The sequence below is a fragment of the Nelusetta ayraudi genome, unplaced genomic scaffold (assembly GCF_046127955.1).
Source record: "Nelusetta ayraudi isolate G7.1 ecotype Tasmania unplaced genomic scaffold, CSIRO-AGI_Nayr_v1 ptg000039l, whole genome shotgun sequence".
NCBI classification, from domain to species: Eukaryota; Metazoa; Chordata; class Actinopteri; order Tetraodontiformes; family Monacanthidae; genus Nelusetta; species Nelusetta ayraudi.
The window spans coordinates 2,200,544-2,222,774 of record NW_027466089.1 but is presented as its reverse complement, the minus strand read 5'-3'; the positions used below and the strand labels follow the sequence as shown (position 1 = coordinate 2,222,774).

Below are 22,231 nucleotides of genomic sequence, written 5' to 3'. Positions count from 1 at the left end.
ATAAAGATTGCTGCAAACTGCGCCTTTTTTCCCCTGCAATGTCAATGATTTCTTTCTCACAAGCTCCACTGAAAGACTTCCAAAGTTCCCCGAGCCTCTTCTTTCTGCTGCAGTCGCAAGCAACCTGCAACAGAAGAGGGCGGCGATTAAAGTCAGCTAGAATCTGATTGAAATAATCTCGGACAGACATGGAGGAAGGAGGAAGAGATGTAAATGGTAAATGTAGATGTGACATGGTGTGTAAAGAATCATGTTGTAAAAAAGTTCTTAAGTAAATGTTAAGAGTATATGCATTATATACATGTAGTGTGTTATAATATCAGCATTTAAGTCCACATCCAAAGAGATTGTCTTTATACTGATCCCATAATTACGTGGCAAGAAAAGAAAGACTTTATTAATTGGGTGAATTGACTGATCAGTTTGCTGCTGCTGCTGCTGCTGCTGCTGCCTGCGAGTGCAGAAATTCAAGGTTTTTTCCGCCGATCCGCCGGAGAGATTTAAGTTGATGGTGCATATAAAAACGCCTCCTCTGCAGCACGGCTGAGAGGCATGAGGGTTAGACCGATATCGTGGCTCGGGTCTAAAACCACCTAATGATTTTTTCATGTCTCGGCCACATTATGCAGGCACTGAAACTAGAATGGCCATACGCCGCTGTTATGATACCCGCGGAAGATTACTGTGGCTACAGACAGCGGCCTTCTGTGTTTTTTTTTTAAATTTTATTTATTCAGGTCACTTCTCGACACGTCACACACACAGAGCAGCTCGGAATCTCTGATAAGCTCGAGTCAGAAGGTGATGTGCTGTGTAGGCGAGGAAAGCTTCGGGAGATGGATCCCCATGCAGAACATTTGAGGCTTTTCACCGAGTGCCACGGATGAAACTATTTGGTTTTGGCCTAGGGTTCAAAGGTCAAGCCAATCCAATATTTTCTGAATCTTTGGAGAGAATTTAGGTTTTTCCTCTAAATTTGGTTTTAAAAAAAGGGGGAAAATAAGCAGAGGTAAAAAAAAAAAAAAAATAGGTCACTTTTCTGTTGCAACCACTCTCCAAATATTTCATCTCAGTTTAATTCTCCTAAATCAATTTCTGAATTTCAGCATTAAGGATTCTCATGCTGTCTGTATTGGACCATACAGTTATTTTATTTATTTGAAAGCACCTCATTATGTTTCCAACACATTCAAACAGGAGGCTGTCCTCTGGTTTCACGGGCAGTTTTTGCTATACAGGCTTTACTAACTGTTCAACAGGTTTTCTGACCTATAATATGCAGATCAGAATGTCATCTGCAAATGATCCATGATGTTGTTGTAATGTCTACTCCCACTGACATCTGCAGCTTTTCAGAATCTGAGGCGTCAGAGTGACAAGTGAGTCAGTCACGTAGGCAACTGAACAAATGGCAACAGCGACTCAATGCTTTCTGATTGTGCCGCACAATCGTAGAGGTAAACTAAAACAACCGGCTTTGTATATGATCAGGAGCCGTTTGCAAATCTCACTCTGCAGCCTCATGAGGATGGGATGAGCTTCCAGCGGCAAGAGGAAAACAATAGAAAAGTGCTTCTCCAAGGGGAGCTCATTAAAATAATTGTTCTCATGTTGAATTGCGCATTTAAAGATACATACACACGTACACGTAGTTGAAGTCGAGACCTATCGAGATGGGGCGTGGAAGCCCTCCACCGACAGAAATGTTTAGTTTCCCCGCGAAAAACGACTGGAGCATGTCACCGTCTCACCCCTGGCGGAGTGAAACCGCACTCGTCGGCCGGTGCCAGTTGAGATGAACCCTGCTGGAAGAGGCGATCCCCATGTGGGCTTGTTAGGGACTCGCAGTCGTTTGTTTTGTCAAGAGGCAAAAGGACGGAGGCGAGGGAGGAGGTGGAGTCTCGCCAGTGAGGTAATGGCAGGTTGGACTGATGGAGGCAATAAGGAAAACAAAGTGGTGTGTGTGTGTGTGTGTGTGTGTGTGTGTGTGTGTGTGTGTGTGTGTGTGTGTGTGTGTGTGTGTGTGTGTGTGTGTGTGTGTGTGTGTCAGCCAGCCAGCCAGCCAGTGTGAAAAATGTTTGAGCAGTAACTTTAAATAGAATTGTCGAAGGCAGAAGGGGTTAAATGCTATATGGCATTTCCAGCCAGTGCTGCTGACCAGATGTTCAATGGACTTTGAGTTAATGAAAGTAAAATACACTCATGTATATATCTACATATAGACAGACAGTTTAGATTGACGTGCAGTTCCTTGAGCCACCGCGTTCTCCTCCGTCCTCTTGCCTCTTTTCCTCCCTTTTTATTTTTCCTCTGCGCCTTCTCATCCTGCGCATCGCCGTTCCAATTCGCTCTCCCCGTTTCCCCCCCATCAGCACCTTTCCCACTTTTTCCCCTTTGTTTCCCTCACTGCCTCTGTTCCTGAGTAAGCCTTTTTAAACTCCTGTGGGATGGTGTGAAATTAGCTCCCGGCTGCTGCTGCCGCCGCCGCCGCTGCTGCTGCTGCTGTTGGTGGTAGAGCTGTTTAGCAAGCACTTGTGTGTCACTATGCGTCCATGTGTGTGGCAAACATTGTAGTCCTGTTTATCGCTAAATGCGGACTAAACGAGGGTGCTAAAACACAAAACATAGTGCCGACTCCAGTTTCCAGCTTTGCTTTGTTTTGGAGACGGTTGGCCTGATGCTGGACGAGGACATTGCCTTCCCTCTGAGCCGTCCTTGAAAACTATTTTCCCTCGAGCGCCAGCACTTCTTTGTCTAGACAATAAAACCCTCCAAAATCCCATCCCTATTATTTGTCCATCTGCAAGTGTGTTTCCAGATTGGTTCTTGTTGGCTGAGGAATTGAATTTAAGAGGGGGGGAGGTATTAATCAGTGAAACATGTGCTTCTTCCAGGTCTTTCTCTTTCACGGGTTTGTCAATATTGTGAAAATCACCAGTGTTTTCATAAAACTGGTTGACCACTATTATGGTTTTATTTGCATGCATAGGAGGTTCTGGAATATTTGATCAGAATCAGTGGAAATGGTTTGATAAAAAAAAAAGAACATAGTGACATTTTCCAATATTGATTTTCATGCTAAGCAGCTGGAGGTTTGGAAACTTCAAAGCAATCCGGGCCACTCGACTATCTTTGCTCATGAGAGTTGCCTCTGACACACACTGCTCTGGTGGTGACTGCGCACCTGGCAACTCTGAAATTCTGTCACTTTTATATCCAACTACTGTTTGGGCGAAGGGCTGCTGGACCGTCTGAGCTCCAACGTTGGTTGATGGCCTCTGGGGGTCAGATCAGAAAGAATCAGACAGAATACCGAATGTTTTCAGCTCAACTGGCTGCACATGAAGCTCCCCGTCAGCCTAAACAAAACACAAATAACCGCAATTCCACAAGGTATTAGCTACTATGGCAACCAAAAATGTCACTGTTTGTTTTGTCAGGGTAAAATGCTGGCATCTTAAATTCCCTTTAGCACAATCTTCATCTGATGACGGTCAACTGAACATGTGCAACCGCTCACTGCAGGCACCGAAACAGAGAAGTTTGTTTTTTATATGTGTATTTGTAAGTTTGCCTTTCCATGTGCTACAGCAGTGGGGAATAAAAACCTGCCCAACACGGCAAGGCTGCGACAAAAATGACATGCAGACGTTTCTGTGACCTCCAGAAGTACAAGCACATGAACAAAGAAACATGAAACAAAACTTTTTTCTTTTTTACTTTTTATACAACAAAGGCAGAAAACAGCAAAGTGTGTTTATGCTCCATATAAAGGAGAAACGAAAACAAAACTCTGGAACAATGTGCATTGTGGGTTCTTGTCTGCGGCCCGTTGTGGATGTTTCATCTGCATTCATTTGACTCGCATTTAGTCTGACAAGGCCTGGGAGACGGGCTTGCGTCAGACAAAGTGTCGGGCACAAGAGCGTGCGCTCGCTAGCTTGAACGCGCACGCACGCAAGGTAAAAGCAGCGAGCTCTCTCCCACAGGCCTCCTTTGAACTTACTGCAGGCATTTCTTCCCTGAAGAGGCAGCAAAATACTAAACAGGAGCAAAATAAAATAAATAAATAAATAAATAAATAAAAACACTAGAAAGTGTCGGAGCGGAGTGAAGGCAGCCGAAGAGGAAGCGGCGGCGTGCTGCGCTAGACTCTTCTGCCTGGCTCGGGACAGCGTCGACACACTGAGGGGAGAAACCATCTGAAGCCAGCTGACGTGGAGGAGAGGGGGATTAAACAGAGCAGAGTGATGCACTCCGAGGCAGAGACGGAGGGGGGAAACTTATCTCTCCATTCCTCCCGAACTCCTCTCTTGTTTCCTCGGCGGAGCAGACGACGGATAAGAGAGCCGGCGTGTGATTGGCCAAACGTAGCCCCGTCGGCACTGTGGGACGCCGGCAGCAGCCAAAGGATTGTGTCAGATAGGATCGTAAGATATGATAGTTTTACACGCGGAGTGAGCCGGCGGAATTTAAATCGCCGCATTTAAATTCCGTCGGAGAAGTTGTGCGAGCCGGAGAAAATGCCCAAAACACAATGCGGCCTGTAAAACCATCCATCGTGGCTCCTCAAAGACGCTTTCTTTTGCATAATTACGCCAACTTTCAGATCTTCAAGAGGTTGCAGAGACGCAAAAACACGCCGTCTTCTGAATACGTTAGGACCTACATGTGCTTCCTTTGGTCTTTTCTTTTTTTTTCCAAGTGTTTTCGCCTTTTTTCAAATCTCCTCTGTGCAAATCCACTGCCTTCGTGAGCAGTTGGTGCACAGCCCCCGTTAAATGAACAAATTAAAGAACAAACTGGCTCGAACAAAGCCGTGTTTCCGGCTCCCTGTGTTTCCTGCCGCCTCCTGCCAGGTATGACTTTCTATAGTGCGCGGGCGGGAAGCAAACAGAGGCAGGTGTGCTGCTACCAGCCAGGAATTTTGTGCCTTGGTCACGGGACAATACAGTACCGCCTGCCAACTGGGGAAAGAGGTTTTTCTTTTGTTTTGTTTCTTTTTTCCTTGTTCTTTCTTTCAGAAGAAAAAGAAGCAGACGTGCGCCTTTGTTTGTCATGTCAAGGAGAGTTTAAAGAGGAATTGTAGCCACAGGACAGCTGTGTGTGTGTGTGTGTGTGTGTGTGTGTGTGTGTGTGTGTGTGTGTGTGTGTGTGTGTGTGTGTGTGTGTGTGTGTGTGTGTGTGTGCGCGAGAGAGAGCTGAGGCAGCGGAGTTCATTGCCATGTACCCTGGCTGGCTGCACACTCACAGCTGGGGCTCGCTTTGGTGGGGAGAACAAAAAACAGTCTGTCTATAGTTGCCAGCGTGCCGGTTTGACAGACGTGCAGTCGAGTCAACGAATAAAGGACAAGAGGCACAAGCGGCAGCACTTCCTGCTAGAATACTCTCTGAATTGTCTCCTCAGCCAATCGTGAAGGCAGCAGGCATCGGACCCCACAGCCGTGTAGGGGAGATCTGCCGTGTGTGTGTGTGTGTGTGTGTGTGTGTGTGTGTGTGTGTGTGTGTGTGTGTGTGTGTGTGTGTGTGTGTCGTCCAGCCCTCTATCTAAAACCTGGCCTCAACGTGCCAGCGATCGCTTCAATGCTAACGTGCTAAAATGAGGAGCGGGCTGACAGCTGGAAGTGACAGCATAGCGGTAACAAACACAAGACTCGGCTTGCACACGGAGAAGATGTGAGACTTAGCAGTTTCCACCTTGTCAGTTTCCTTTCGTCACCGCTGTGATGAGACTCTCTCCAGTATTTTTTTTTCTTTTTTTTACCGTACCTGTTCCAATTCAACGTTTTCCTTCATCCTCGACTGTCACTGCGCTGTGAGTTTAGAAAAAGGTGGCGATAGAGCGATGAAATCGGGTGTTTTTGATCGTAGACAAGGTTGTAAGTACTGCTAGTCTCTTCGTTAATGGTGCAGTAATGGTAAGAGTCAATTGTTGTGTCAATCACTGTAAGGGTTTTTTTTTCCCTAAAAGAGACAATGGTTTGTCCAATTTTGGGTGATCTCTACCTTGAAAGTTAAGAAACCACTGACTGTCAAACTTTATTTCACATAACTTTTAAAAGAAAATCTCCCAGCAGACATTAAAGGTAAGTTACATCACAACTGCTAAGTCAATGATGTGAAAAAAAAAATCCTAGTTTAAAATGTAGCTTTGTCCTTTATCTAGAGCGTGAAAAATGTAAAGGAATTTCTTTGCTCTGTTAAATGTGTTATGCTGACCAACACAGACCAAAGATTTCAAACAATTACAACTGTAAACACCGATTCACAAATAAATTGATCAACAACAAAAAAAGAAAAGCCAGTTCAAGCTGCTTTTTACACTTACATCTCATTACCGCTCGCTTGTTTGTTTTTTCCCACATGACTTTGTTCACTTTTTATTCCGTTGTTTACACTCGATCAAGCCTCTACAAACGCAGTGGGAAAATAGTTCTCTCTTTGGGGGCCGCCATCCCAGATTTTCTAACAAGCTGGAATTGCCTGCAACCATCTCTGTGCAATACACTGAAACCAAAAAACGCCAAAGACATCAAAGCTGCGGAGCAAAGACAGACCACGAGTTCAAATGAAAAGGCTGTCATAATATGCATTTTCTCTGAGGCGCACTCTGCAAGAATGGAGGAAGGTCATGGAAGGAAGGCGTCTCAGACAGAATAAATTTCCCTCAAATCAAAAAAAAAATAAAGCAAAAAATAAAAAAAAAACACATCATATTTGTCTCAAGTCTGGTCGCTGTGATTGCTGCAGTACAAGTGTCTGCAACTTGTGCCACGGGCCAGATTCCTTTCTCTGGGAACGAATAACAAGGAGGCAGTCAACCAATCAAACTGGAAAGAAGAGAATAGGAAGAAATGATGGAAAACTGCAGTTCAAGAGGGACAATAATCACCCGAGTTACAAATGTCATCATGGCTTCAAACGTAAGAACCGGTGCTAACGTGAAATCAGATGAAGAGATTCCTGTCCATTGCCACTAAGCTGGGGTTTAATGCCGTTATTTCCTCTCCATGGAAACACAGAACCACCTGAGCTCATTCACAAAGAGTAAACAAGCTACGAGTCCAAACTGTTTTATTCCCTCGACGCCGTTCCCGGCGGCCGGGTTGGTTTTGCTCTGTTCAGTCGATCTCTTAAACAAACAGGAAGTGCAAACTCCTCGTCTAGCTGAGAGCGCTGGAGGAAAAAGTGCCATCTGTGCACTAAGTGCACATGCTCAGTGACCCTCCTACCTATAAGGTGTCTAACTGAAAGAATTAGCTTCATTAGTGCAAGAGGGTCATTGTTGGCCATGGAAATGTCAGTGTAGTCTGCAGTAAGATCACTGTGGTTGTTCGTTCCAGGGAAGGGATGAGGATTCAGGAGCCCTTGTGGAGCAGAAACGCTTGATTCGTTTAAAAAAAAGGAAAAAGAAAAAAGAAAAACCTATTTCTAGCAGACTGTATTTTTTAGCCATTTGTTTGCAACCCCCTGCAAAAACACTCCTGCTGAAACCACCGTTTTGTGTTGTCTTCCTGTATCGATAAAGACCAGAATAAATGGCTGTGTTACATCACAAATGGCTGCGTTTTAGCACCCACATTAGCGGTAAATACTGTTGAAAAAAACAAAAACAAAAAACACTGGTGAATTGAATGTTGCTGAATATGCGGCCTTTTGTTCTACAGTCGGGTAGAAAATCTGATCTTGACTTCTTCTATTGTTCTGTAAAGAGAAACACCGGGTTCAATAATCCGGAAATAACATCAGACACAGTTTGGGGGTTTTAGGGAAGTGCAGCCGCAGGTCCACTGAGAGTCCTTTATTTGATCTGTATAATGTCTTTCGCTCTCACTGACTCAGTTTACTGTTCTTATGTCACTCCCTCTTGTGTTTGGAGCCCAGTTCTGCACCTGTGCAAAAAAAAAAAAATATTTTTTTAAAAATCCTCTCTCCCATTGGATGTAGAAACGCTCGTTGATGTCCTCTTTCCTCTATTCCCCTTCCAATTCCTTCTAATCCACCCATCTTATTTCATGTCCAGTATTCTTAAACTGTGATTAAATTGGGGGAAAAGTAGCAGCCAGTTTAGCGTTTCAAAAAAAAAAAAAGTGAAAAAAGAACTCTTCTGAGTGTGAGATGGAGAGATGTTCAGACCAACCGGCGGCTCTGTGAAGGTTTTTCCCTCGTTAACGTGAGCGCAGCGGGCGGACAGAGTGAGGAGGAAGCATATTTTTGATGTTTGGCTTTGAGCCACATCGTTTAACCGGGGAACGTTTTTGACAGAGGAAACCAAAAAGAATGACTCATAAAATAGGGAGAAAAGATGGAACGGAAGCGAGAGGAGGAAAAAAAAAAAAAGTACGTCTTTGTTGGACTTTTTAAAAAGTTGGAAATGCTGCGAATGCAGATGGGTCCCCTGATTGCATTTCAGCCTGCAAGAGCATCTCCCTCCACTGATCCAGCATCTGGGTACGTGCAGCCACATTTGTCCACAGCAGCAGCTAGAGGCTGTCGGAGTTTATTAGGGTTTTCGACCAGCGGAGTGAGCAAGTTTAATCACTCTCCACTAAACTAATTGACAGGACGTTTGTGTGAATGCTGCAGCTTATTTTCAGCCTTACTCTGCACTGCTCCCGCAGCAGCGGGAATCGCGTTGATTTGCGTCATGCTTTCAGACAAACGTGTCAAAATTTCGCTTCCTGCAACTGACGTTTGGGCCAGAAACGAAAACATTCAAAGCCGTGACTGCACTTCATGACCAGGCTCCGCTATCCGCCGGAGGTGATGTTGGCTGTGGGTCAGCAGAAGCGGCTCCTCTTTTCGCTTTTCCGAATAAAAGCATTGCATTTGACTTGACCCTCTCAGCGGCGGGGCAGCTTCTGATGAGCCGTTTTTCCAGACGTATCGTTCGGAGGCTTGTGGGTTTGAGTGCTGTTATCTGCATTAATAGACTGAAATGCATTCGCAGTCACTTGGGAAAGTATTAATGAGCCAGTGATGGTTTTGCCTTGCTACTAGCGTGGACGGCTGCGTGCTTGTCACAACTTTATTTATCACAATTTGGATCTTTCCCCTCGGAGTTTGGACACTTTCTCTCTGTTTTTGTGAAATGCACCACCGCTTTTTTTTGTTTTGTTCTACTTCACCGGGCCAGACGAGGGTTTACTTATCGTCGATCATGTTCTAAATTTGTCGGGAGAAAGAAGTGAAATAATCGGATGCAGTGTGCCTGGCTAATCCACTGTCTGCTCAGCTGTTATCTGCTCCCAAAAGCTAATACGTCAGCTTCACAGGACGGTGATCAGATCCCAGATTAGTTCTCCTCTCTAAGTGCGAACAGCCTAGAGAGGAAAGAAGTGGAAAGACCTGACAGAGAGGAGGAGTAGGAGGAGGTGGGGATGGTGGAGGAAGAGGAAGAGCAGGAGGGAAACAATTCCAACTAACGGGGAAGAACATGAAGAATGGACAAGTTTAACAGGGATCAAATTGCAAAGTTTAAACCCATTCCTGGTTGTTACATCATGCCACACATATTTGTCTGATGTACCGTTAATAGGTGCGTGTGCTGTCTGATTAAAATATGGGTGATATACGCAATGGATTGAGCAAGAGTCAGTGCCAGCAACAGAAGAAAAACCAAAGTCTGTATCTTTACCTTTTCTGTCTTGATTTCCTGTGGGAGCTGCTGCAGTCCCATCACTTCAGTCTGGAGAGGGAAAAATGAGCTGACCTTCTCCGCTCAGGATGGCTGTGAAGAGGTTATTACAGAAATGTTTTTTTTTTTTGGTTGAGGAGACAGGGACCGTGTCATGACAAGTACATTGCCATGGTCGGTGTAGCTTTCAGCGGCTCCGTTCTTCCATTGAGATGAAGGTGAGGAAGAGTCATCATTTGGGGATGAACTTTGCAGGGACGGCAAGGTTGCTGAAGGATTGAGCTTCATAAGAATGCCAACGGTGGCTACATTAGCTAATCGAGTGGGGGAGTTCGGGGGGCACAGTACTATGTAAGGAATATAAGTACAGTATATGTTTATATACTATAAGTTTGATTTGACCATAATTTAGAGCTAATCCAAAATTATATATTTTGGTTCATTTGTGATTAGAACATCACATTTCGCTTAAGCAAGTGATGCCACCAGCCCATGAGATGTAAACTGAGGTTTGAGCTCAGTTTATGTCTCACAGGTTGTTTTCTCTCTTTTTTTCCCCACATATTTCTTTAAGTACCAAGGATAACATTAAAACACCCTATAAATGTCAATTAGATTAATTGCACCACCAGTGGAAAATTAATTCCAAAGTTTATTTATCTCGGTGCAAAATTACGCACGAATCTCAGACTGGATGACTGAATTTCACATTTCCATCTCAAGAGGAGGAAGAGGAGAGCCGAGGAAGGAGCGAAACATAAATACTGCATGTGCGTCGTCTCCGACACTGGGGACGGAAAAAGAAAAGGTCCCATATGTGCAAATCCAGTGCCAAGATATTCACGGGCCCAATCTGAACGCTGCAGCCTGCTTCCTCTGACAGACAGGATGGCGGAAAACCACTCGCACACAGTACGAAGGCATTTGGTTCCCACACATGCTGTCAATTTGCCGCAATTAAAACGTAGACGCCGCTGAACAAACTGCATCGTGTCAGATTTGATCGCAAAGGAGCCGCATCCTTGGCCGACAGCTGTTGTGCTACAATCCAAACCGGTTCCGACTCATTCTAACTCAACCCCAAAACAGATACCGGTAATTAACCAGTTCAGATTCAGATACCTGGTCTGAAAAAAAAAAAAAAAAAAAAAAAAAAGGAACTTACTGCTGGGGATGGGAAAAAAAAATAAATGAATGAGAAATCCACCACCAACAAAGATAATATGATGATAATGACAGAGTTTTATCCCTGTGGCAACAACTTTAGATGGGTTTGAATGACATTGCGTGGCGACGGGTTTAACAGCCAGTTAATGCTTTCGAGACTGGCGCACTAAAATATTAATGGGGGTGCCAGGCGAGCGAAGGTCATCCCCGAAGCTCGGACTGAATAATAAGAGGGCGAGCGCGTGCCAGCGGCTGGGGAACCGCGGTAGCTGGCGGCAAGTCACAGCACAGACGACACCTGGAGTCCTCGGCCGCGCTCGCTTAGCGCTCGTTTTTTCAAAACGGGGTTTTTGCCGCAGGCTATTTACACGTCGGAACCCTTTTCTTTTTTTTTTATCTTTTATTCTGCGGGATCGGTTCCAGCTCTACGCGCATATTAGAGTAGCTTAAGCGCTTTGTCTTAGCGAGTTGATTAGTGTGGAAAAAAAGAACCTAACCGTGTGGTGCATGGTGAGCTGTGCCGCTTCCACAATGCAGATTTATATTATTCATTTATTTTATTTCTTTTAGGAAATAGTTCGTAAATTAAATATTGAATCCAGAGAGACAGCTGTGCCGAGTTAAGGGACAAAACAAATAGGAACAAAGGAGACATTTGTTGGCTTTGGGCCTGCAGAGGTGACGGAGCAGCAAGAGGAAAAAGACTTCAAAGCATGGCGACCGCTGGGCCTTCTATTGCTCTCTTCGTCCTTTCTTTCTAAGTCGTGTAATTTCTGTCTATAGTTCAGACGGAAGGCGCTTTGAAGACGGCTTGAGATGGTGGCTGTGCTGCGGAACTGTGACACAGCCCCCACTCCCATCCCACCCCACCCCACCCCGCCAAGCAAACAACCCTCCACAGTTTTTTACATTGTTAAAGAAGCCGCCACCCAACGACATGAAAATGGGCAATTTAATAGTTCAGAGTCCTCGAAAAAGAGTTTCATCAATCACAAATTCAGAATCAAGAAATCAGTTGTTAGAAGCTGAAGGAGCTGAGTTTCCTGCATATGTGTGACGTTAGTGTGTTTATCATCTGGAGCAGAAGGGGAAAAAATCAAATGTAACAGCGTCACTTTCTTGTCATATTAAGTTTTGGTTAGGCAAAAGTCTCGGCCCTTGGCTGGTGGGTGTTGTCCTCTCAGGTGGGATCAGATCCACGTGCATCACCTTCACAGATCAGAAACAGCTTCCAATCTCTCCAGCCCCCATTTAAAAAAAAAAAAAAAGAAAACAACTATTTTCGTAGCCGTTGTAGCGGTTGCTGAACTTCCTTTCCCCCGCACTACTTGCCGCCACGCTCTGCCTCAAATCCCCTGCAATTTGCCCCCCGTGTGTTTTCAAATTACATGGCGCTTTAAATAAATCCATCTCATAAGGCTACGTGTGCCTGCAATTCTTCTGCTACTCTTCATCCACCTTCGGAATCAGATTCCTGTTAAATTAATCCCCGGGGGGAAGAGCTCAGTATTCAGGATGAGTAACGGGGCCGTAACAGATCTGATAGACGCTGCGCACCGTGTCGTTATCACTGACCTTTCTTTATTTTTTTTCCCCTCTCCCTCCCTTGCTCCCTTGCTCCCTTGCTCCGCTCCGCTCTGCTCCTCCTGCCTATCTCCTCTGCAATCATATAAAGGAAGCGGAGGTAAGTAAGTTCATTGTCTTGTATATTTCACGGTGCAATTTTGGGGGCCACATTCTGTGATATGGCTCCGAGGCATCGTTGTGGTTTTCCTGATTTAAATGCACGGCAGGGACGGATGGCCAGTCGCCCACGTTGTGTTGCGTTGCATGATAAAAATGTTGCGGCAGAGGCGGAACGGGGCCCGCGTTATATATGGACGGCGTGTACGTTTCATTTGAATTGTTAATCATGTTATTAAAAAAAAAAAAACATGGCACATAGAATTTATTTATTTATTTATTTTAGGGTGTTATTTTTTTTTTTTAGACATTAGGTAATACGGCCTCTTAAAGCATAGACGGCCATCTTTTTATTTTCTCATGCAAAATTTACTTCTCTCTAGTTGGCTCGACAGGAGAAGATTTTGGAAAATTGGCTCATTTGAGTGTAGCGCAGACAGAGACAGTCGCCCCCGACGCACTCTAACAAAACCCTTTGCACACATCCTGTGCATTTACATTAGCTTTCATAGGCTGCCTCAGTTTTATGCTTCAAGGTTCTGTTCAACTTCCATGAGGATGCACTGATCTCATGCTGCTGGAGATACGTGATTATGCACTACAATCTGAAAAAATAAAGGAACCTACACACAAATTAACAAATTAAAACATTGTTCATTTTAGTGGATTTCCATAATTAGATGCATTTCCTGTTAATCAATATCTGCAAGTGTCCTAACCCTAAACCCACAGCTTAAACTTCCCCTGAAGTCAGGTCATAATCACCCAGTTTCTCCTTTAGCTCTTCAGAATGACCGCACGTGCCGGCAGTTTTCGCTGCAGCGGCTGCATGTCCGTGCAGCTGGACGGGGGTCAAAGACGGACCTGAGGGAGACACTAATTAGGTTTCATCTCCTCTTAAACTTTCCCGTTGGCCGAGGCCTCCACAGCTGTCATTTATAGAACAGGGACCGGCTGAGCGGGTCGGCCGTCCAGTTTTCCCGGGATGCCTGATTTTGGCCCCTCCCCTCCCCTCCCCTCCCTCTCCGCTCTGATCCTCCCGCCCTCCGCTTCATTCAGATTCAGCCAAAGTGAAGGGAAGAGATCCCGCTTTCAAACTCGGCAGGCACTCTTACTGTGACAGCTTCACTCCATGCACACACACACACGCATACAGTTTGCCTCAGGCTCCACTTTAGATGAATGTGTGTGTCTCCACGTGTGTAGCTCACCTCGTATACAATACAACCCGCAGCCATGCATCAAATCACATCTTATCCAGGGCTGGTGTTCATTTCTGTACAGTCTGCGGGCACTCGGCTGCCGAGCAGGTGGTTGAGGAACAGCGGCTAGAATGTTTGGCTAATCTGCCCTCATTCATTCCGACGGCGATTGCCAAGTATTTGATGCAAAATTGTGATGACCTGGGAGAACTTACGGAAACGGCCGTTTCCCTCGCAAACAGCCCGTTGTGAAGCTTTCAGGCTTTTACACCCCAACAGCCGTAAATTGATCGATGGCACAACTTCAGCATCCGCACATAAAAAGGTGAAGTAAAATGTGCATCTAGGCCACCTCTGATTTTTGCCTCTGCAAGGCCGAGCTGCAGCTTAAGTACCAATTCCTTTTCATTTTTGGCTTATTTGCTCACACTGCCCTGATTTATCAGTTATTGAACAGGTTAATTATGCCCACGCATTGGGAGAAAACAAAAAGGTCAAAAGTTGTGGCTCATGTCTTACTTTGAAGCAGTCTCTCCTGGGATTGGCTGGGCAGTACTGAACGTGGACCCACAGAATCCAAAGGCCATTAGCACTGAGCATTGTTGAGTCGAATTGAAATATGTTAGCGTAATTTATGCTTGCAAGCTATGATGAATTGTACGCCGATGCAATATTAGAGCCTGAATGATAAAATTACTATAATCCACCTCTTAAACCAGCTCTTTGTTTGTCTGTGTCTTGTAATCTGTTATTTGTAAAGTACATTTAACTGCAATATCATCATCAAGTACTGAAGCAGTCCTGTGCCTACATGCACATTTGCTACATTTGTGTGCGACAAAGGCTAAAGTTTTAATGCTAAATTGCCAAATAAGTTCCATCCATTCAGCATCTTCCTGTTTCTTTCTGTAATCATCCTGGTGAAATAACAAAAACGACAGCAGAGGCGGGACTGTGGGGGGGGGGGTTGTAGACTTCGGTCTCTTTCTGTGCTGCACAAAATCATTCGGCTTTGTTGCCAGCATGGAGTGATTCTTGTCTGTTCGTTATTATTTTTTTTTTTTCTTAACCTACTTTCCTGTGTTGTTTCCACTCAGGACGACTACTTCAAAAGTTGGGCTCCTGCCAAGTCTCTCGACCAAGGTGAGTCCTGCTGCTACTGTATGTTTCTATCCAACCAAATATCTATGTCCAATCGGCGACAGAACCCAAAAGTAACATCTGCGTGTTTCATATTTGTTCCGTGCACAACAATGGTCCTGTTGTGCACGCCTTTTGCGCTTGCGGTAAATTCCTCCTGGTTGCCGCTGCACGCTGGAGAGGCGCCATCAGTCACACTCGCCGCGGCGACGGCGTGCTTCGCCCCGTTTGCATCTTGATGAAGCTCACTTCTCACGCGCACCTGCCGTCGCCCGCGTGCCTGCCGCTCTTTCTTGTCTCACGTGCGTGCGTGCGCGCGCAGGCAAACAAACACACACTCGCACACTTGGGGGGGGTTGATTGTGCTGCAGCTCTTTGAGCAGCAGCAGCAGACTTTCCATCTTGTCGTCACCGAGTTGCTGTTGGCTGGGTTTTGCATATCCAGCACAGGAACTGTAACTCTTGGGGGAAGTAGTTGCTGAGCAAGATTATCTGGGCCAGCTCCTGGCGGATACCGAGCCCTAATGAGAACCGCCGCGCCTCGCCGTATCAAACTGGAGAGCTTCTCCGCAGTTTTCTTTTTTTTTCCCTGACGAGGAGACAAAAAGTAAACAGATCTGTATTCTTTTTAGTCCAGGGATTAAGCGCACCACGTCGGGATGGGATTCCCAGAACAGCACGAGCGTGGCGTGGAGCGATGGCACACTGAGACGCACCGCTCCAAGTCCAAAGCGTCGCTTGAAGCGCGTCTGAGAGCCACCTCGCTGTCTTTTCATTTCATTTTATCTTGCCTCTGATCGTCGCTTGTCTGCGTGAAGTGGCAGTAACAATGGCAAAGAACGGCTCCAGCCGACAACACCGGGGAGGAATCAAAGACCCAGGAAGAGTCCAGAAAATAGTTTAGGAAGTCGTTGGAAAAGAAAATAGAAAAAAAAAAAGTGCTTCAATCTCCTCTGAAGGACTGTTTTTACACTCCGCTGAAACACTTTGCCCAACTCAGTGCCTGTGTGGGACAAAGAAAACATTGTTCTGTGGTGGATTGTTAGGCAGCAGCAGTGATGTGTAGATGATGATGAAGGAAGCCTGGTTGACACCGACTTGATTATATAGGAGTAAGTTTATTACAAAAGAAGTCAGGCATGGATCGGACACCCACGTCTGGCCACTGCAGTTCCAACAAGTGCAATGGCATTAACTTAAAACCACGTGGAATGCAGCTCCTATCCATGAGATATATTTATCTTGTCCTCCATCCATGCATCCATACATCCATCAAGTTCCCATCACTACTGGCAAATAGGCCAATCAGATGTATTCATCAGCATCACGGTCAAGTCAGTTGCCTTCGTCAGATGGAAATAATGTTCTGAATTTGGGAAGTTTATTTGCCGTGTCCGTGTCTTGCAGCGATGCAGATGCTCTGCACATTAAGCCGATCTCGGTTCAGGAGGAAACCGCACTCCATTGATTAAAATTTCCCAGTTGGACGCCAACAAACGCAAGGTTATGTCAGATCAGGGTGACAAAAGTTCAGACACGTCCCGTCACTTTTAAACTTTGAGAATCAGTTTTCGCAGCGGCAGAGCGGCGGGTCTGTCTGAGGGTAAGAAAGGCTGTCAACACGCTGAAGTCTATTTCTTCTTGCTGGAATGTCAGTTTCACTGTTTTATGCATTCATATTGAATGTTTAACTTTCAAAAGTCTGTCGCCTCCGCTGTTTCTTGTGTTTATTTTCAAAACGAAAATGTGTCCAATTGTCCCTGAGGCTCTACGCTTCCGTAATAAATTCTCGCTCCCTGCTTCACATGGCGCACTTTGCTCATGCTAATTACTGCAAGCTATTTAACGAACCGAGCGAGTTGAGCCGAATTTATACCACAGCGCCATCACGTTGCCATAATGCAGATTTGTGGCTGACGGAGTGCAAAGAGAAAGTTTCTCTCCGTCGTCCCGAGCTGTCTAGACACTTCTGTCGCAGTAATGCACTTTACGCTGCGTTATGACTCCTCCCCAGCCGCAGAGCTCCCAACCCCGCCGCACACGGCACCGTAACTCCCACGCACGGGGCACAACCGGGACTGCCGGACAGCGAAACAATTAGTGGTCTCATAAATTATGGGAAGCAATCAGACAGGTGTTCTGCTTTGGGAACATTTGTTGCTCCCATTTGTCTGATTTACCTTCAACGGTTCCGCCTTCATCCTGCGGGGATGGCCACCATTGTAGCTGCTGGCCTGTTTCACTCCAGCTATTGTCACTAACACAGTATAAAAGGTTCCGTTGGTTTCATATTACTCCTCTCACAAGATTATTTCAAAATACAAGAAATTTAGCTACTTATGTTTATGTACGAATAATTTTTAGCTCCAGTACACAAGTGGCTGAGAGTCCAAACTGTGCTTTTATAATTGTTAACAGTGGGGTTTTTTTTTCTCCTTCTTCACCGGAATAAAAGACTGAAAAGTCTAAAATATTTTTTTTTTTTCTTGCAACATCACATTCCTGACATTCAGCATACGGCACAGTCTTGTAGGGAGCTTGTTGTTGTTGTCGTTTCAAACAATCAGTCCAATAAGGGGAAGACTTTTGAAAGTTTGTGCTCCTTTTACAGTAATGGAATTAACTAGCAACTGTATGCAGCAGCATGAAAATCTTTAGTAGCGAGCCAATGGTGTAACACAGGCAACATTTTAAAAGTAATAAGATTCTCTGTCTGAATCCAAAGCCATTTTTGCTGCACATCTGACATCAGCAGTCTTCTCTCTTTAGTGCATTAATGGACCAGTACCAGTGTGAAACCTGAGGAGCGGCCGCAGTCTGTCGGGCCAGTTGTTGGGTCTGTCGGCTGCTTCGCCTCATTGAAACAAACACATGTTCCAGTTTAGCAGCGCGCTGACATTATTCACATGGCGGGATGATGCAAGCGTGAGATCGACATGGTGATTTTTTTTTTCCCTGTTGTTGTTGTTGTTGTTTTTTTCTCTCCTGTATCTGTTTGATATTAAGAGACCACAGGGTAATTTTCAGCCGCCGTCGCCACCTGGACTTTTAACTACTCCAAAATCCTGTTTGTCTGTTAGTGGTTGGTGGTTTGCTTTCCTGAGGCCAAAAACACAATACAGAATAGTGTAATACTGATATAGTTATGGAACATACTGTTATAATACACAATAGGATGTTTTGAGCTTCTGAATATGATGTCCTTTAGAGTTTCTCGCTGCTGCAATATATTATTATTTCCTATATATAATAGCTCTAGAAATGGCTTTGTAGGTGCTGCAAACCAATCACCTGGAATAGCAGGTCGAAGGTTCGATGTGTCCTTGCCTCATACTTACTAAATCACTCCAGTAAAGAGGCCGTAGAAAACTAGCAACTGTATGCAGCAGCGTGAAAATCTTTAGTTGCAAGCCAATGGTGTGACACAGGCAACATTTTAAAACTAATAAGATTCTCTGTCTGAATCCAAAGCCACGCGACACAGCCGGGCCATTTTTGCAGCGCATCTGACATCAGCAGTCTTCTCTCTTTAGTGCATTAATGGTTAAGATTCTGTCTGCACCTCATTGAAAATTGGACAAAATGAACATTGGAGCTGATTCAATGAAATGATTTACTATTTAGATCTAGACCGCCTGATATTTAACCATTTTGTAACTGTATACATTTTGTACTAGTTTCCGTATTGACAGGTGGCCGTCTTTAGTCTCCTTGCAACCAACATCGGTGGCCCCTGCTGGTCAAATAATAGAATGCAGGTTTTTAAAAACCTCCTTGTTGGCCACCTGTTTGAAACCGGAAGCTATGTCCATCTCTCAATGCATTGTCATTGGTGCCGACATGCATTGAGAGCTTTACTTATGCACACGTCGCATCCCAGCCAATTTGATGCAGGTGTGATCTGAGCTACATCGCTGAAACTGCACGAGTGGTTTTCCACGTGATGCGCTGACAGGGTCGTGGGTTGGAGCTTTTTTTCCATCAGTGGCTCAGGTGGATTTTAAGATGGGAAAATGTTGGCGGTTCCCAAGAGAGACGTAGTGCCTGAGGTGCATCGCCAGACACAGCTCTGTTTACAAATGTGTATCAAAGTGTGTGTGTGTGTGTATATGTGTATGTGTATGTGTGTTTTTCATCTGCGAGCAGGGAGCCAAATGTATAATGGACCAGTACATATTTTGTTCCTCTCTGGATACAAAAGGAGCCGAATAAAAAGATTAACAAGCCTCTGGCTCATAATTTTTCACACAAAGCAGAGTTGAGGGGTCTTGTGAAGCAGCTAAATGTGGCCACATTAAGTATTTAGAAGCAGCGCTGAGAAACAACTGAAATGCCTAAATCCCTTTTGCAAACAAGGCTACAGTGTTGCTTTTTTTTTTTTTTTTTTTTCTCTGTGGAGACTTTTCTTCTGTGCGTTGGACCAAAAGAAAAAATATCCCCCCCTCATGAAATCCAATCTTGCTTCTAAACTTACATACCAGGGCTATCGGCTACAGCAGAACATGATAGAATTATAGAGACATCAGTCACTACCTGATCTCAGTTTGACCCAGTTTGACTAATGAATCACTGATCGCCCTTGGAGACTAATCTGCAGCAGGAAGGTTGCTGGAGTGGAGGTGGCGGTGGGGGGTGGGGGGGGGCGGGGGTGGAGTTCCACTCCCCTGATAAATTTGTCGCAGATTGACGCTTCCCACTGAACCGAACCAATAAATGAAATTAATGAGATCGCAAATTGCTTGTCTGGCCGCGCCGAGCTGGCGAACGAGCTGTTTGTTGAGGTCCGGCAGTCACTTTGTAGCATCTTGCGAGGCTGCGGTGTGTGAAACCTGAGGAGCGGCCGCAGTCTGTCGGGCCAGTTGTTGGGTCTGTCGGCTGCTTCGCCTCATTGAAACAAACACATGTTCCAGTTTAGCAGCGCGCTGACATTATTCACATGGCGGGATGATGCAAGCGTGAGATCGACATGGTGATTTTTTTTTCCCCTGTTGTTGTTGTTGTTTTTTTCTCTCCTGTATCTGTTTGATATCAAGGGACCACGGGGTAATTTTCAGCCGCCGTCGCCACCTGGACTTTTAACTACTCCAAAATCCTGTTTGTCTGTTAGTGGTTGGTGGTTTGCTTTCCTGAGGCCAAAAACACAATACAGAATAGTGTAATACTGATATAGTTATGGAACATACTGTTATAATACACAATAGGATGTTTTGAGCTTCTGAATATGATGTCCTTTATTGTTCCTCACTGCTGCAATATATTATTATTTCTATATATAATAGCTCTAGAAATGGCTTTGTAGGTGCTGCAAACCAATCACCTGGAATAGCAGGTCGAAGGTTCGATGTTTCCTTGCCTCATACTTACTAAATCACTCCAGTAAAGAGGCCGTAGAAAGCATTCAGAAAGGGGAGCCAAAACTGGGTGGGTGATTTAACTGGCACAGCTACGTGTCTTAAAGCACAGCAATCAGATTTTTATACTCCACTATATTAGCTAGCCAAGCGTTGCAGCACCACTGCTAGCTCTGATTCGCTGCCGTGTTTAATAGAACTGTGATTGCAGCCAGTCCTTTTTCAAAAAGGGTTTCCAGCAGGAAAAAAAAGCCTCCAGTGCCGTTTTCAGGAAACTTTTTATATGTAAATATATCTAAATTCCATCTATGCTAACCTCTTCGAGTAGTTTCTTCTGTCTGACCTTCGCCAGTGGCTTTCAGAGAAACGTTTTGTCCTCAAACACTCCACCTTTTCATCCAAAACGATCTGCTAAAATTTCAAAATTCTCTCTTGACATCACTTGACACTTCACTTGGAGGCTGGCGAGTGAATTGAAAAAAAAAAAAGAAATTATTCAGAGACCAGTTCCCTGTGTTGAAGTGGATGGACACTGGAACCGTCTGACTCCATGAAATCCTTGTGTATATTTTATGAACTGAACTTTATTTTCAGCTAAAAGGTGGGAAGGAGCGAAGGGGAGTATTTCTCTCATCAGTTCTTTTTGTGCTTTTCCCGTCTTTTTATTCACCACTATTCTATCGCTCGTCAACTCACGCGGTTCTGTTCGACTTTCCTCCTGAGTTTTAGGATTGTTTCTGACGTATTGAGTTCATCACATGCAAATTATGTAATGATGAAGAGTGGATGGCTTCGAATCAACACAGCGTAGTGGTGTAAATACACACACACACACACACACACACACACACACACACACAGAACAAAAGCCTCTGAGACTCAGTTGTTAGTCATCTCTCAACATATTTTATCAATATTTAAAGAGGTTTGGTTATTATTATCAGATCCCATGTGTGATTTTCGTCTCTTCTCCGTTTTCTCAGCTTCTTTCGCCCTGGAGAAAATATTTAGTTGGAAGAATCACCAGAATTATGAATCTCCCAGCTCAGTGAGCTGTTTTCATTTTACCAGACGTTTGTTCACTCCACTGTTGTCATCAGTTCACCATGTTCGTAAGGGGGAATTCACAGTTCTGTAGAGCTACCTTTGATTTGGTTATATCACTTACGTTGCAGTAGTGGGTGTGGAATCTGGTAAGAATGGGAAAAGGTTTACAAGTCTAATGCAATGAGATATTAAAGCAAAAAATTAATAGGCGCTATTATAGAATAAATTATTTGTTTGTTTTTTTTTTCCATTTGTGCATGATTTGCCGTTCCAGCGTCTAAATAACCAAAAATGAAACAATTCATCAAATTATGATTAAACGAAACTCAATCTGCTTTTGCCTGCATGTTTTTGTTCTTTCCATGAAACATAAATTTAAACCGTTTTTTTGTCTTCTTTTTTTTCTCTTTTGTCTTTGCAACAAAGAAAACACACAATCAGGTTGGTCTGTTCTTGACCTTACAGTTCTGGTAGCACACCTCAGAGGTCTGACGGCCGACATGTTTGTTAGCGAGAGAGGCGCTAACGTCAGCATCGTCACCTGTCAACGGCGGCCGTGTAAAGTAAAGTAAAGTAAAAAAAAAAAAAAAAAAAGATAACGGTATTGTTTGTCCGGAATGCTAACACTATCTCAGTCCTGTTCTAACGGGGAGCTGGGCTAAAAGCATACTGGTACGCGGTATACATCCCTACTCAGGACGTTGACGTGGCTCCCCGGGCCTCCGACCGACTGCAGCAGTCTGGAGTGGGAGCGGCTGCCTGGTCCTCTCTGGACTAACAGGCCGTGTCCTGACATTTGCAAGCACCTTCCACGTCAGCAGGCGGCGAAGCCTGTGAACTCAGTTCCAAGAGCTGATGTAAGACCGATGTCCTCACTTTTCGCGCGTACGTCGACTTCAGCACCATTATAAACGGCCGGCCGATCCGCTCATCATCTCAAACACCCTGCAGGTCGCGGCAGCCGTGTGAGCCGAGCCACCGCCGTGGCCTCCAACTCAGACTCA

At 44.9% G+C, this 22,231-nt stretch overlaps 1 protein-coding gene across 1 annotated transcript in view; it reads left to right on the top strand.

Moving 5' to 3' along the window:
* Positions 1–22,231, top strand: part of spock1 (SPARC (osteonectin), cwcv and kazal like domains proteoglycan 1) — a 78,801-nt gene that overhangs the window by 25,477 nt on the left and 31,093 nt on the right. The window contains exon 3 of the mRNA XM_076033056.1: positions 14,787–14,832. Coding sequence (XP_075889171.1) covers positions 14,787–14,832 — 46 coding nt within the window. The remainder of the gene's footprint in view (positions 1–14,786; positions 14,833–22,231) is intronic.